Consider the following 17762-nt stretch of genomic DNA (forward strand, 5'->3'; position numbering starts at 1 on the left):
ACCAAAACATAAACACAAAAACATGCTAAATGCTATCCTTCATCCTCTCCATTGCTTTGATCTTTAATGTTTGGAGCCAAACATTAAAGATCAAAGCAATGGAGCCAGGGGTGCACGGTGGCAGAGCGGCTAAAGCTCCTGCCTCCCAATAAGGAGATCGTGGGTTCGTGGGATCGATTCCCGGACCAGACCAACATCACACAATCTCTCTGGGTGGAGTCTGCATGTCCTCCCCGTGTTACCGTGGGTTCTCTCCGGGTTCTCCGGCTTCCTCCCACCGTCCAAAGACATGCATGTGTAGGTTAATTGATAACTCTAAAATTGCCCGTATTGAATGAATGTGAGAGTGAATGGTTGTCTAGCCCTGCGACGAGTTGGCCACTGTCCAGGGTGTACCCTGCCTAAGGCTAGGCTCCAGTCACCCGCGACCCCTAACGGGACCAAGCGGTAGAAAATGGATGGATGGATGGATGTTTGGAGCCAAGCCCTGCATTCTGGTCACTGAGGCTAATTTACTGCAGGATCTTTGTGAAATATGTCAAATATGATATGATGTATCATATTGTTACTCCATATCTGCATAGGTGTAAACTGAACAATTACTAGTATTTGTCAGTGGTTTGAAGTGGCTGTGTTTTCCTTTTCTGATCATTTTGACATGCAGGTAATGAGTTCTTTCTGACAGAGTGAAACTGGCCCAGCTGCAGCTCTGCAGGTGAATGATGTCTTCTACTTCCTGGCTGTGAAAGGGCCCTGTGTGGTCCTAGTTTCTTTACATCATACTAAAAGGTGCACGGATCGGGAACCTGTCATCCGTGTTGCCATTTGATATTCAAGAATACTTAGTTGATTGTTGACATTACCAACTGACCTTTTTTTGTTTTTGGTACTGTGTGTGTGCATGTATAAAAGTGTGTGTGTAAAGCTTCTGTAGAGGTGTATAGTATCCACAGCTGTGAGGTAACTGCGCCTATAATCTGTCTCACCAGAACTGTGTAACCTGAGTTAGAGTGATGTTAAGGGTCAGTTATTGAACTTGAATTACACTGGGAGAGGCCTCCCTCGGCCCCTCACCACCCCTCTCAGCCACCCTGTGGGGTTTGTTTGTTTTCTCTCCCAGTCTCTCCCAGAGCTTACCCAGTCCTCTGTAATGAGTATTTAATACACACCCTCAGACATGTTTACACTGCATGTAACAGCACTGGCCGTGTGATCTTGCAACACACTCAGACATGTGTGTCAAAGTATATGCTTGTGCATGTGTGTTGCTGTGTGTGCGTGCGTGTTCCCTTTCATTCCAACTCCCACCCTCTATTTTCGTCATTTCTGAAGTCTGTAGCCTGAAGGGGAAGAACACCTGCCAGTTTTTCCCCCCCTCTTCAATCTCAGATAAGACAATAGAAGTAGTAGAGGTGTTTGGTTACACACAGAAACAGAGCAAGGAATGAGACATATTAAAGTCTCCCCTGTCTCGCCCACAAGGTCGCAGCAGCTCTCCAGGTGTGAATAATGTCAAAAAAACACATTTTTGTGTCAGTAGAGTCGGGTTGAAGAGCAAAAGAGCTTCAGCGTTTTGCTTTACACTCATAATTTGACCTGAACCACAGGCCCTGGGCCCCCTCTGCAAGCTGTTAAGTTTTTAACATATCGTTTTTCACTGCACATGTTCCGTATTATGTTAGTTACCAGGAATTTGGATTGAATGGACAATGAAGTTCCTGAACCTTGAGAGAAGGATTATTCTTAATCGTAAGCAGAGGAGAGCCACCAGGGAAATGTAAAGTTATGCTACAGCACTCTCTGTTGGTGAACTTGATGCATTGTCCCATTAGAAGCCTTGAAAGTCCCAGTATGGCTTTGGTCTTTTTATAGGCAAGAAACCACATCCCTGGTGTCTTTGAAGAGCTCGTATTCACTAAGTAGTAGTTTGGCCTGCCAGTACTTACTCACTATTTTATAAGTATGAGTGGTAGAGGAACTCTTTGAACTGAACCCATTTAGAATCCCAAGGCTGATGGTTTCATAATACAGAAGTAAATAGACTATAGTCACATAATTAACAGGGATGCTCATGAATTACTGTTAAGTGTTTTCCCTTGCACAGGTGGATAAGAAGAATGGTCGAAACCAACATGGCTTCATAGGATTTAATCCCTGTCCCTGTAGTTGGTACCCAATATACAGTATGTTGATTTGGCACACATACACACACGGCTATATGCAGAATTTTTATTGTGACACACACTCCCAGCTCAGGATGTCAACGTGAACCAGAGACTGTAGACACGTACTGTCCACTTAATTGTCAGAGGGAAATTTGCAGTGGGCCATACCAGTGTCAGATCTCTCAAACCACACCAGAGAGCGCACAGGAAACAATTCAATTTTGACCAATAAAACCTTTCAATTATAGTAAAATTATAACCACTTAAGCGTTAATTTAGCAGTGTCCAGGATTATACTGTATATGGCTGACACGGAAGACATTTTACAAGCTTTTTAGTATGGTGCTCCAATGTTTGTTATTGAACAAATCACATACAGCATTCTGACACATTAACAGTAAAACTGATACTTCACTGTCACCTACAGCTAAATCCATCCTCCTCCTGAATTCATTTGAGAATGGGAAACATATTTTTATGGCTATGCTGTGGAATAACTGTCTTTTGATCATATTTCAGTATTGTGTCTTTAGTGATATAAACAAACAGGGTTCCCATGAGTCCTTGAAATCCTTGAAAGTTTGTGAATTTGAGGGGGGGAATCAAGGCCTTAAAAGTTTTGGAAAACAGACATAAATAGACATGGCTCGTTGAAAGTGCTTGAATGTTTTACTGAAAGTAATATCACTGTAACATAGCAACACAATTGAGAAGTGTTCATACATTCACTCTCTCTCTTTTTAATTGTTCTCTGTGAGCTTTTGTAAAGCCTGCAAGTTCTCATTAAAAACATTCTCAGTGTTGTAACAGTAAATTAACCTTGATCTGCGTCTCAAACTATGCCGTGTTGGGTGCTTGAATTTGAGGGAATTGGGCCTAAAAAATCCTTGAAAAGACCTTGAATTTGATGTTTAAGAATGTGTGGGAACCATGAATGACGAATGATTAATTATGACAATAAAGATTTCAATTAGGGTTGAGCAACATTTTGATCATAAATTGATATAAATGAATCAGTCATCAGAGATTTTGCCATACCGTTTATCCATGGGAAACAGTGGGAAAGGGCTTCCCAAACGGGTCAGTGATAATACACAGAAAAAAGGAGAGCTGTTGAATGCAGAAAAGTGAGACATTGTATGTGCTTAATATGGGCACAAATGCAGACACTCAATGGCATGAAGAACACAGAAAAGGCTTGGGTCGGCAGCCATTCTGCTTGGCCCTCTCCCTTAGGCAGCATAAAGAAGTTCATGCTGACGTGTCTCTAGAAACAGAGAAACTGCAGGAAGTGGCATGATAAATACGTCGTCATATAAAACTGTAAATACAAAACAATAATGGCATGCTTACACCATTAATAAAGAGTATTAAATGTGTTAGAGCTTGAAACAGCAATCTAGAGTAGCTTCTTTTTGCATCAATGTGATGGAGTACCTGGTTTGTCATTTATTTTATTTGATGGATTAGCCAGAAGCAGACATTCCTGTCTGGGTATTTTACTTACAAAGAGTTTCTTAATTGATTTTCCATATTTTCATAAAATATATTATATATAAATATAATATATATATCACTATATATATAGTATTTTAACCATATAATTCCCTTTAGTTTCAAAAGCCCCATTATATGCCATGCTTTAAGGCTGTTTACTGTGTGATTTATCAGATTTATTCAAATATATATTTAACATGCATTATCAGAAAGTATTTAATACATTGTATAAATTGCTGTATGCAGGAATTATTTGCCAGGGGGAAAAATATCCTTAATCCTTTTCCAGAGTTCTGCCAATATCAGTCGTATGACACATCATATGTAGACCAGTTTGAAAACACACGCTATCAAGTGCACTGGCAGGAAAAATCCAGAAGATGCTGCTAATGTACTGCCTTTGTACCGTGTGATTCTGCAGGCATACATTTAAACAGACCCATTGCCATTCCCAGAGGCCTTGTTTATACATTCATACGCCGTAGTCCTCAATGCTCTTGCCCTGTCACATCTGAAAAGCCAGGTAAGTGATTCCAAAAACACTGCTTCAAATTTTAACATCATCTCAAACTGATCTGACTGTGTGGTTGATAGAGAAATGTCTTTTTCACACTGTCAGACCCAGCAGGCTCATTGGCAAAACAGCACTGCATTGTTCTCACATAGAGCTGTGCTGGCATAGAACTCTGAAATTTGAGCTACTAATGTTAATAATGGAGTTCTAGTTACTTTGAACTTTCACAGCTCAGGTTATTTCATAAACAGACAATTAGTCAAAAAGGGTTTACTTCAATATATAACCTGTAAACATCAAGCCAGTCTTGGCATCCAAAGCTGAATAATACAAGCAGAATTAACAGTTGACACTTGAAGGTGAAAGGGCAGAAAGGCACGCAGGTTTGTTTCATTGGGCTTTGGCCAATAATTCAGCATAGTTAATTGTATGCTGAATGTGCATCTTAGGAGAGATCTTGAGTTAATATTGATAATGAAAGCTCCAGCAGGCAGTCATTTGAGAACACCTGTTTCTCATCATGTGCATGTAGAAACACTGACACACTGCTGCACTACTGTTCATTCTCTCCTGTCACCGCATATGAAGCAAGTCACCCATCTCACCTCCTCACCAATGCGCGTGTAACGACCTGTAGCACCCAATAATATAATAATTTCCTGAAAATGTAATAACGCCTGAAAATGTAATTAAATTTGCACTGAACTTGATCGAAAATGTAATAAAACCCAGTAATGTAATAACTTGACCAATAATGTAATAAAATGTCCTGACTGATATTGTAATAACATTGCTTCTTCTTTACTCAACATAGCATATTCATAGAATTAAATTTGTTCCTGTCTCTACCACATAATATTAAAAAATAATAATTGTGGTATAGGCTATTGCAATTCTGCAACAGGTGCCATCATTGAATGAATTGCAATACCCTGTTCCACAATTATTATTTTTTAAATCATCCTTATTGTCTTGACAGGCGCTCAGCAGTTGTGTTATTTTCTTAATTTCAAATTTGAGTTGAAACCCTTTTTAAATGCAGACATTTCATAAGATCAGGCGAGCCAAAGGAAACACTACATTTAATAAGAATCACTGGTGACGCAAATGTAAAAGAACATTTCATGGAGATTGAATCGACTGTTTTGCCTTCATCGCTCGCTTGTGTACCGTTAGCTCTCTTCTGCAGCTTTTGTCATCTTCTGATGGTGTCTAATCTAAGATCCACTCTGGTCTAATGGACGATCCAATCACCATGGTTGTGGGCGGGTTAATTTCCTACTGATAGGGATTTTAGTTTAATGCATCTTTGCCTGATAACACTGTACCACTTGCCATCTGTTGTAAATTCTATATAAAGCCTAGAGTTTACATTTCCATACATGAAATCAGTGTCACATGTTAGTGTTTTCAGTAGGCTAACATGACACTAACATAATAAACTATAACTATACTATAAATTTTGTATACTTGCATACTTTACATTTCTGAGAGAAAAAAAGCATACTGTTTTACATTATTACATTATCCGTCAAAATTATTACATCATCAGTTTTGGGGGAAAAAATGTCCCACCTGAAAGGTATTAGGCCTACATTATCTGTAAAAATGTTATGACAATATCAGTCAGGACATTTTATAACATTATTGTTCAATTACATTATTGGGTTTATACATTTTCGATCAAGTTAAGTGCTAATTTTATGACATTATCAGGCGTTATTACATTTTCAGGAAATTATTACATTATTGGGTGCTACGGGGTGCTACAAGGTCTGTTGAGGGGTGTGCATGTGTATATACTGTATATACGGCAGATTCGACAACCATAACTGATTAAAGGGGACAAGAGCAAGGTCAGTGTAGCACGCTGGATATTCAGTGTGCCGATGACAATGCCATTGACCTCAAACTGATCTTGAATGCTATGGAGCCCCGGGTCTTGTCTTGAATACAAAAAAGTCGCAGGTCCTTCATCAGCAAGTAGCCAGCCAACCGGTCGTCCTGCCTTCCAAAAAAGTGGATGTTTTCAACCTTGAACATGATAATCACATTTTTTAAAAACTTTTTACCAATATTTTCTCCTCAAATGTAGAAATCAACAACAGAGAGCTCTGCCATTGTCTGAGCTGTGCAGTTTCCCCCTCAGAAGATTACTGTGAGAAAGTATTTTAAGAGCACAGACTACAGTTTATTCTCAACTTTCTTTTAAGCCCTATGTTGACTCAGTGATAAAGAAAATAAATTGCAGCAACGAATATTATATCGTTCTATCAACTGTTTCACCCTACAGGTCAGGAAAATAATTATTATTATCACAGTTGATATTACCAGTTCTAGATCATGCAGATATTGTCAGAATACCTCAGAAACAAATCTTTGTCCTCTCAATGTAGTTTATGATAGTCTTTGTAGATTTGTTTTGAGGTGTCCTTATAGAGCCCATCACTTAGCTCTATTACCGCCTTTCATTTTTTTCTCTTTTTATTTATCTTCAAACAACCTGCTCTTGCTTGCACCACTAGAGCTCAATCAAAAACTGAAATGTTAAGGACCCTAAGGTAGTTCCTGCATTTTTGCACAATCTTGAGGTCCCGTCTTACAGAGGTGTCAGAGTGTAGTTTTAATACCTTTAACATTCCAATTGATATTATGCTTACATGGTGCATGTTCTTTTTTCTGTTTATCAAATTACTGGCGGACATACAGCAAACCTGGGTGAGGGTAGTATTCCAGCTGAGGAATACTGGTTGATTTCATTATTGCCCCTGGGCCCCCTAACAGGTTAATCCGGCCCTGCACTAGAGGAAGTCTGTTTAAGAAGGAGCTGCTCTTTAGGAAATTAAATACATCTCTACACCGCTTCCAGAGGACAAGTAGTGGTTCCAAAAGATGAGATTGAGTCCCTCCACAAAGTAGGCTACTGCTGTCAATTATCCAAGAACATCGTAAAACACAAATTATGATGTGTGGGTAGTTTTGGGTCTCCTGACAGTTGGCTTGCTTAATAAATGCCTTCTTAATTCTAATCTCTGCCTCAAATCTTCCTGACGCATCACTGCTTGCCTTTTCTATGGCAGCATCCACATTTTCATTGTTTCAACAAAAAGGAAAGAACACTCCATTGACAACCTGGATGAATTTATTTTAAAAGCTCAGTGTTTCTCTGAGTGAAAGTAATAGGAAATCTGTGGTCTTAGTGCTTTTATATACTTACAATCAAACGATTTCTCCTTACTGTAGGCCTTTGTCTTTCACACGAGAGTGCTGTGCCTGATTTTAGAGCTATTTGGAACCTCAGGGCTGATAGGAAGACGGATGGCAGATACCAAAATCTGAGGCATGCAGGATAACAATGACTCATTCGGGGTATAAAAACATTTGTGCGGAATTCTGACTCATCAGAAAATATTGTCTTTAAATGTGAAGGCAAATTTCACTTTCTCCCATGCCTTTGTATCTTTCCTCTCTCTCACTTGCATCCCTCTCTCAACTGCTGTCACCCGACTATGACTATTCAGGGCCTGGTCCCCAAACTGTCACTGTTAATCAATCATTAATGACAGGAGGCAAACTCGAACAAACTACTGTTACGACTGACATGAAAAGCGCCAGCCAGACTTTGACAGATTTGACTAGTTTGACATGTCTGACGGTCAGTGCCGGTCAGTGACTGACCACAGAGAGACACAGAGGGAAAACTGCTTGGAGGACTCAAATAGTCTGTAGTCTCTTTTTGGAAATGGCAGAAAATAAACAGTGTGGATGGTACAAAGCCCAGAGGGGCTCTATGTTTTATTTAATAAGAATGTTGAACTCAAAAAAAGTCCTAAAGGCGGTGACACACTCTTGACTCACAGAACTTTGAAGAAGTTTAGTCATGAAGAAGTAAAAAGGCCCACAGCCATGTTTGGGCACTGAAATAGAAATCAGCATCCATTCTAGCTGATGGGTGTGGGCTGATTTCTTAAATTAAAGTAGCACCTGTTACCCTCCATACAGTTATGAATATAATATAAATCTGATTGAGGATAGATAGGATTTTAGAAATACTTAGGTTGTGCTTGCAAATTTCACTATTCAACTATTCCATTACATTTTATGTAAATTTTAACTCCATTCGTGATATTTCAAACCCTTCTCGAAAATATCAACCCAAGAATACAATTCTGGTGGAAAAATATTAAATCCCTATTATATTTTAATCAAATTGAGTCTTGGCTGCATGCCTGCTGCCACACCACTTACCTGAAAACTATGCCGTCACTTGCCGCTGCTGCTGCTCATAATGGCAAAAGCCCCACTTCCACCCTGCATCCACCTCCGGGCTCTTAGTCTATGTTCCTCTAGAGGTGTAGTTATCCCCGCTGTGTTTCCTTATCGGGAGTGACGAGATCAGAGCCTAGGCGCCACATATCAACACTGTACATGTTCTACATTCACATAATAATCCATTCCATGTGAGTTGACTGACTGAAATCCCTATATATTAATTTAATCAGTTGTTTTGCCTGAAAACTTTCACATTTAAAGATGTTGAGTCTAAAAAATCAGAAAATCCCAACACAAGGAACTTGTAAGGATAAGATTTAAGGATAAATCATGATGAGATATTTCTAATCCTATCCTACATGTGAGGGTAACATGGTGGCTTTTCAGTTCAACACCCAAACACAAATTTCTATTGTTAATCTCCCATGGAAATAGTAATACCTTGCAATCTTACCGAATGCATAAATACTAATTTCCCAAACCAGCAATAACAAGCATCACTGTTGAATGCACCTGCTCTCAGTATATCTTCACTCCAAGTTTTCACCCCCCCCTTCTCATCAGCTCAAAGCTGTGGGCCACTTATTGCCATCATATTGCCTCGGACGCACGGCGGCGCTAGATCACCTCAAGCATCAATCCTGTCCCTGTATTGACTTGTACAATTTGAAACCAGACTGCAACTCATTCAGACCCCCCCTTCTCTCTCTCTCTCTCTCTCTCTCTCTCTCTCCTCGTCTATGTCTTAGCTGTATGTCGCTCAGTCAGTCAGTTAGTGGCCCCGGTCCGCTGCGCCTGCGTCCGCCTCCACAGCTCTCCAAAGCCGAGACGCGCCACCGCCGCCTTCAATGCGGGCATGACTTACTGGCAGCAGTAGTGGGCTTCCGTCAGCCTGCTTTTAAGCAGATTACAAAAGGAGAGGAAGCGATATAAGAGTAGAAGAGAGTGAAGTGACTCATTTCTACCCCTGCCGTGCGTCGAGAAGAGTAGATGAGTCAATGGCAGGGGCACAGCCTGGAGTTCATGCGCTGCAGCTCAAGCCAGTGTCCGTGCCCGAGAGCCTAAGAAAGGGCAACAAATTTATGAAATGGGATGATGTAAGTAATGGCGAGAGTGAATCTTTTCTTTGTTCACTGGCGGGTGATTTCTGCACGCTTTATTTGCATGCATGTACCACTAGGATGTATTAAACAATCTATAGGCTACTCGTGCAACAGTAGCCAATAGATTTGATTGTCAGTGGAGACCGCACCGACAGGGGCTGCCTGTCTGTGACTTGCTGGTTAATGGTATAAAGAAACGCAGCAGCTATAGTGTCTGCTGACATGTGCTTTGTTTACATTTCCCAATCTACAGCAGTGTATGTGCGTGCGCGCGCGCGCGCGAGTGGGTGCTTGTGTGTGTGAGAATGTGTGCACTTCTCATTAAAACAAATTGAACATTCGTGTTAAGCTCGCCCCTCCCCCCCTTCACTGGAAACGTTTTATCAATTAACTACAATTAATAAGTGTGTCGGGGCTCATCAGTGGGGATCGCAGTGTAAGCATGAGGCAAGAGCTGAATAACGTCCGTGCTTTTTTCTCTTTTTATTTTTCATTTGTTATCATTCGTCCGTACCACTAACAGTCTAGCTGTAGTGAAATGACCTTGATTAAAATTGATTGCACGCTGCTGTTGAGTAGCCGGCGAAAACATAACAGTAGCCTTTTAACAGACAGCTATGGCGCACTGCACCTTGCCCAAACAACAAATCAACACATACCTCTACTAATCCTGTGTAGAGAATTACCATATAGCTGTTGCACTTAACACTGAGTTTCAGCTGAGTGACCTTATTGTACTTAATGGTTATTTTCATCTCCTACGCTGTCACCATAATGGCTCTCTGTATTCTGAAAGGGACTTCCTGTGATATTTGTTTAAAATCTTTGCAGCCCATCTCATTTGAATAACTGCATGCATTCCTCTGGTTTCTCCAAACCTTGATGCCTCTTCGTTGTGTGAGCATTTGAATATGAGCACACTCATGATTACTTTCATTCTGGGAAATGTCACTGAAAATGTGGCCACCTGGAACTGTTGCTCACAACGAGTTAACTGTGCAGTTATTGTCTTGTGTGAAAGTATTGATAAAAGAAGAATCGAATCTCATTGTATGTAAATCATACATGTGGATTAGCATAGGCATCCAGGTGTCGGTAATAAGCTGTGCTGTTGTGCTAGTTTTATATAAGTGACATTTTGAAAGACAACACAGAGCTCACCTGCCACCAGCCACAGCACAGAAGGCATCAGTGGATGAGTGTTATGAGAGTGTGAATGTGGTCAGTTCAGATGGCAGAGAGGAAATTATGCACACTTGCAAACCTACAACTCTGTCAATCATCAATCTCATGCTTAGATAAGAGAACTTGAGTATTTCCTTAAGTAGTAATTACTAATGAGCGCTCACCCCTTCAGTGGTGGGTATGTTGTGAGAGGGGGTGTGTGTCTGTTTCCCCTAACAGCCGTGTTTGTGTACTGTAGTTTGTACATGTGGGCCTATCTCCAGAACCAAATGCCCACCAGGCCTTTCCTGTAAAAACACACACCCTCGAACATAGACGTATACACAGATTCGTACTCTGTTTCTTTTCCCATGCACTCCTTCCTTCCTCTTTCCTCGCTGTATCATTCATGGAAAGAATCACAGAGGAATACAGGGACAGACTGAGAGAGAAACGGCCACAATAAATTGTCAGTGAAAAGGGATTTAATTAAATCATTTTCTTCTTATTGTAGCTTTGGATGTTGGATTCCACTCTAACCTCTCTCAACAACAAAAGAAACTACAAGTAATTCCATTATTTAAATGTGCATGAGCAGAAGGTTTTTTTTTCTTGTTTCGGTGAAAATTTCAGATTTTGTCTCAATGCTAGACATTCAGTGGCGACAACAAGGGTGTAAATTTTTGTCTACTGTCTAAGGAGGGCATACTGTACTGTATGAACAACAGCCATGAGTTTTCAGAAGCAGACTGTCTGAAGCAGTGAAGAGAAGCACTGCAGACTTCAGCACACACTGCTTGGTGGTTGACTGTTGAAAAAGAATAGAAGAGCAATCAGAAAACCTCTCGAAGTGTTTGTAAAGTCCTCAAAGTCCCAGACCTCCCGAGCCTACCTCACACAGACGCGCGCATACACACTGTGTATTTTTGTTGCTGCCACTTGCAGACAACTGGCTGCTGCAGTGGCCTGGTTGTGGTTTGAAACATTGTTTGGATTGTGTTATTATTTGTCAGTTCAAATGGCACATTCAGCAGCAATGGGTGTCATAATGCTGCTTACTGTTAAGAGAGAGTGGAGAATAGGCAGACATCCGAAGCCTTCGTCTTAAAGATCACTGATAGAGACTGGCAAGATGTGAAATATGTAAAAGATGATGCTGGGTCTATGTAAACAGAGATTTTTATAAGCTTACGCTTGTATGAGGCCTGTTCGGTCTGGTGTGTATTGAATAAGATATTATCAGGCTCCACGGGGGAGCCTAAAATCCCTTAAAAGTAGTGGAATATGTCATTAGCATACAGAACAGAAACATGCTGACCTCTCTAACACACCCCCTCAGGTGATCGCTAATGGTACAAACTCTTCACTAAAAAATGGTAACGTCTCCTGCCTGGGATCGGTTCCCTCAGGGTGTTTGTACTTTCGCAAGTCAGTTACTAATCTCATCTTAATTCAGCAATAAGCAGGCTGCTGCTGCCTAATGTCTTCCCATTAATGACAAATCCTCCAAATAGTCAAATGACAATAAAAAGCACTAGCAGTACCACTCCGGAGGTAGTAATCTCAGCAAATCACTCTGAACTCTAATCCACAATGTTATAAGTACTTTTTCGTAAATGTGCAAACCCATGAGAAAATCTTTGCTAAGAGTCCATAATGGCTTAATGTGTTTATGGTGGTGGCCATGGAGAGTTAGGACATTATTCCCATTGCTCTCAAGCCATCTTCTTTCTTTCTCTCTGACATCACAGACAATCCATCAGTCGCCACTGAGTGGATTCCTGGGTTATTTGAAATATAAACAACTTACTGTAAAATTATTGATCCATGATTCATTTTATAAAGTTTTCTAGGAGTAATTGATGTCTTCATGGTGGATGGGAAAGAGATATTAATCTGCAAAAACTAAACTGAAGAAACTGGATTGTGGATTATAATTTGAGTGGAGATCAGAGATATGGGGCTGAAGTTGGTATGAAATGCTATATCTAAGAACGGCAAACATGAGGCTTTTTTTTCCTGCCCTCAGGCTGTAAGTACTGTGTGTGTGTGTGTGTATGTGTATGCTGCATGCGTGCAGCGGTATGAGCTGGGTCTTTTGTCATTCAATCAAGCCTGCAAAGATTGTGCAATCATGTGAACAGAACCAAAACGATTTCTCTTGATTCTCTAATAGATTTCCCGGGAATGGTGGGTTGCCATAGCAAATGTCACTAGTGCAAATGCCTCTGATGCGGCATCAAACAAGTCTCTCATTTACTTTCCGCTCACTTCCCTTTTTTCTTTCTTTCTCTTTCTCTCTGTCATTTTCAGTATTGATCTATCACAGAGCAGGTGTGCCAGCTTCCACAAACTGTGATTGTCTTGTTTAAGCAGTATGAAATGATTTCAGAGCACTAATAGTTGCCTGCACCTCAACACAGACTCCTTCGCTGTCTGTTAGCTCCCAGCTCAACCCTTTCATGATATCCTACACTGCAAGTCGCAAAGGGTCGCACCCAAATATGACAAGCGTGTAGCAGATGCAGACCATTAGCTCTGTTTCCCAATGCTGTGATAGGGACATCATTAGAAGCCACATGAAGACACTTTGAAGATTTTCTTGCTCTGTGCAGCAAATGCGGTTTCCATCTCTCTGATCTCACAGCCATGGCTGATTGAAGAGGACAATATGCTACTGTGCCGCTGAACCACAGCCACTGTGGACACAAAGCAAAGGCTCTTTCTTTTTATAGAAGCGTCCAATAATATCTGGCGTTACCATGTATGCCTCAGGGTCAAAACTGTGTGTGTGTGTTTGTGTGTGTGAGGCTTGGAGCCGTCTGTATGTGGGAACTGTGGGAAAGCATGTCTGTTACAACAGGGGGGAAATGGAAACATCAGCTGTGAAACAACCTGCAGTTTATGATTGCAGTCGTCTCAATACACACACACACACACACACACACACACACACACACACACACACACACACACACACATACCCTCACACACCAGGCTCCTTGGTCATTTGTGGTGATGCCAATTTTGTGGTGGGGAAAGTACCCTAGAAGGAAAGGATTGTGTGCATGTTTACAGCATAAACAGCACTTTGTAATGTCATTTCATATTCTGGTATGCATGTGGTATTACAAAAACTAGGCTTTGATCCTAAGAAGTACATTAATTGGTTTACCCAGAGAATATTCTGCTATACACACAAAAGCATGCGCTCATGTAAAAACACAGGCTCAGACAGGGAGACACAGACGTAAGCAGACACACACATTGACTCCAGATGTCTTTTTCTTTGTTTTCCTCCAGGATTCTACCACTGTGACCCCGGTGACTCTAACAGTCGACCCCAAAGGTTACTTTCTGTATTGGACCGACCAGAACAAGGTGAGACACTGCACACCAACTCAACTGTTTTGGTCCTTGAAGCTTGCACTTGTAAAGCGCACCTGAAACTCTCTTTGCAGTCCTAACTTTTATTAATTCTTAATTTTTTCGGACGCATTCAGATCGAAGATGAAATTCAGACCAGGAATTGTTAAACAACAATATAAGGTGTTCCACCTGGACTGTATGCTTACACATATCTGTTTGGCCAGCACACTGCATTGTGGGATATATTGCATTGCACTGTGGTAAAAGTAAAGCCAGGACTAACTTTTCTGCTGTTCTCGCTGCATATTTTTCCCAGAGCCTTCTGTGCCTAGAACCCCTGATGTGCCAACGCAGTATTCTCGCTGAAATGGACGAGGAAGCTTGCATTTTTCCGCAGTGCCATTCTCAGTCTGAATGCTCTTAGTGAGTAGGGAAGGAAGTAGAGCCCAGCCTAAATTTAAGTACAAGGAGCTTTGGTGTTTACCAACGTGTTCACACCCTGATTATTGGCAAGCGGAAAGTGCCAAAGCAACAAAGTACTTTCTGTTGTCTGCAGGCACAGTTGAAAAAAATTAGAATAGACCTTTGTGTTTACAAACTTTATACAATATAATCTTGCCTCACAATGTGGGTCAGCTGTTTTGAAAAATTTGAATTATGTTGCTTTGGAATGTTACAGTGCTTCAGGCTTGAAAAGCTGGTATATTACCACAGCAAAGGGATCTTTAGTCCATGCATTTCACAGACAGTTGTTTGAAGCTATCCAACTTTATCATGTACTTCTATCACTGCGCGATCCAGTACTCATTACCATGGCCAACACCATTAGAATTCTGTGGTGGCCACGTTAAACATTCAAGTTGTAATAACTATCATAGTACACCTAGGATTATTAGAGACGGGCCAGAAACTCTCTGGGAAGTATTTAAGCACTTGGAAATTGCCTGAATGGAACAGACGGACCAGAGCAGGATTAAAACACTTTTTTTTTGCCATTTTCCAACATTGTGATGCTTTACAGACTACTTTCAGGATTATCTTGTGTCTTTGTTTTGCTATTCCTGATACGTTTAAGTTTGACATGTTATGACCATGGTATGAGTGGCTTCCAAATAGCTTGTCTACCTGTCATTGGTAGCCATTTTTGAGTGTGTGCTTGACCCATCTTTCATTCATAATCTTAGTAGCACACTAGGTAGCAAGGTTCTTCCAATCCATTTTGATTTAAGCCAGTAGAAGAGCAGTGCTGGAAAAGAGACAGAAACCTGAACTGCTGCACCTGCAGTGCTTAACTTGACACCTGTGAGAATATTCCATAGTGCATTGTGTTGTTTCTCCTCCCTAGTTATGGCAAAGCCTTTCATAATAACCAGGAACAAGGTTGTGAAATTTAAGATACTAGATACTATCAGACTCAGTAACCTTGTCAAGCATGTGACTTCCTCTCAGTTTAACCTTGAAAGTCTATACATAATTTGCAGAGGTTGTTCCAGTTTGGTCAAGTTGTTGTTTGCTCTGTTTTTTTTGTCTTACAGCTTCAGTACAAGTCTGCCTATCCACCGCCTCTATTCTTTAAAATCCAATCCAACTCCAGACAGCTCAACAGGCGTAATGTGTTCCTGTTCTATTTGCGTGTACAACTGTATCAGCAACGGCAGTCAGAGGTAGACTAATTAATAGCTACCATTGATTTTATGTTTGCCTAGATGAGGGTATTTCACTGCAGCCATACCAGAGCACAGACAGGAGTGCTGACCAAGACTTTACCTCTGTACACACACCTCAATACACAAATGTGCACATACACACGTCATTTATGAGTGTACCACTGCACCTGTTTGGTAACAGAGAAAGGATCCTATCATGTTGGCAACCTACTGTAATTTAATATACTATGTGTGGAAAAAGAGGGGATTTCTTCAGGGTGTATACAGTTCTACTAACAATCAATGAGGAAAGACTTCCCTTTCTGGTAAAGAGAGAGAGACAGACATAAAACAGAGGACCACTTCTGATGTCTGGCCTGCTTGTGTGTGTGGAAAAGTGTGTGTCTGTGGTCAGAGATAACAAGTACTGAGTGTGATTCTCCACTAAGAGAATTGAGAGAGGCTCTTGCCTCTTTGGCATCAATTTGTCATTATTTCCTGTGCCTCTGTCATGAGGCGAGGATTTTGAATGATGAGGCTTTTGTGTATGTGTGTTTATGTGTGTGGGTGTCTGTTCTGTCTCTCAGCATTGAGAGCAGTCCTGCCGCACACATAATAACTCAAATTGATACCAAGCACAGCCCGGACAAAACTCTATTAGGGCCTAAAGAATGAATATTCCTCAGTGCCACAGTCAACACAAAAGTGTGTTTGTATGTGTTTAAAAGATGTCTTGTCTCATGTTTTCGCTCACGTTTTTTCATGATGGTATTGCACATCTGTTCAACTGACCAATTTAAACAAGCTATGATGCGGTGTCCAGTTGTTATGTGTGTGTTTGTTAGACACAGCCTGATGGCCTGCAGAGTAAAAGCATTCCTCAGATTCTTCAGAAGCACAGCAGAACTGTACTCAGAGTGCCTACTGCGCTCACTTTCAAACACACATTATCACTGATGGATACAGTTTTTATTATTTACTGTATTTTCAGTTTTACTATTTACAGTAGACCTTTAAGCATTTGAGCCATATTTGGGAAGTTTTTCCTCCTTGAAAAGGAAAATAACATTTTTATTCAATAAATATATTTTTGTTAAAATTATTTATGCTGTGTATAATGCCATTTAAAGGGTCTGTGTCAGAGGTGTTGACTCTGTATCCTCCCCAAGCCCAAAGATTTCAAATGATGTTGCATGCAGTGCATCAACTCTTCATTTTCCTGAAAACACATATTCTTTGAATCAATCCGACAGTAGCCAATTACATCGCAGGGAAAGGTGTCTCTGGCAGTGCACATCAGCAGTCAGACAAAAAAACGATACCTCGGACTATCACATTCAAATATAAAGACTCTGCTGTGGTCAATGGCAACATTCAAAACATAAAAACAAACATGAAATCAATGAGCCCTTGACACAGTCAGCGAGGTAACTGAATTTTTCCATCCAAGATTTGGTAGCCTAAATGTTATCTTTTAGTATTAATAAACAATCTGCGATGTCTAACGTTAGCTGTCTGTCATTGTTGGATGGCCAGCAGTAAAATTTGCTTAATGTTGCTAATTCCATAATGACTTGTTTAGAACTCAAAACACAAACTTTAGGACTTGGGACCTTATAATAGAGACTTGAGACTTACTTACGACTTGCAAAGCAGTGACTTTGTATACAGTATGTTGGTGTATGTGACTGAGACACTGAGACAGAGAGAGGGGAAGGGTGATAGAAAGACATTGCTGTTAATCCCTAGGTTGGTCTCTTCCATCTAGTCATGAGTTCTTCTGTCAGTCTGATCCTGCAGTGGATTTCAGCCATGTTTTAAGGTCAGAAAGGCAAAGTTTAGTTTTGACGGCAGCAAAAACTCAATGTCAAATCTGTTTAGGCGTGATGTTCTTTGCCTTTTCTTTCTGGCTAGCCTTTTAGCTGATGACTCAAGACCCAAGGATTCCTCTAGTTTCATCTTGATGCCTTTGTTGTAGTCACAGTAAGTCGTGCTGACAATACAGCCTCAACTTCAAAAAGATAGTATTCTG

General features: G+C 40.7%; 1 protein-coding gene across 3 annotated transcripts in view; it reads left to right on the plus strand.

The window, feature by feature from the left end:
• Positions 1-9186: 9186 nt before the first annotated feature.
• Positions 9187-17762, plus strand: part of LOC122863603 (1-phosphatidylinositol 4,5-bisphosphate phosphodiesterase beta-1) — a 107582-nt gene continuing 99006 nt past the window's right edge. Inside the window, exons 1-2 of one of the 3 annotated variants that reach the window (XR_006375045.1) lie at positions 9187-9545; positions 14019-14096. Coding sequence is in view for 2 of the 3 variants with exons in the window: in XM_044170223.1 (XP_044026158.1) it covers positions 9447-9545; positions 14019-14096 (177 nt within the window). In the remaining variant the exon portion in view is untranslated. The remainder of the gene's footprint in view (positions 9546-14018; positions 14097-17762) is intronic. The other 2 variants (XM_044170223.1, XM_044170222.1) reach the window with 2 other exon arrangements.

The sequence above is a fragment of the Siniperca chuatsi genome, linkage group LG16, assembly GCF_020085105.1.
Source record: "Siniperca chuatsi isolate FFG_IHB_CAS linkage group LG16, ASM2008510v1, whole genome shotgun sequence".
Taxonomy (NCBI): Eukaryota; Metazoa; Chordata; class Actinopteri; order Centrarchiformes; family Sinipercidae; genus Siniperca; species Siniperca chuatsi.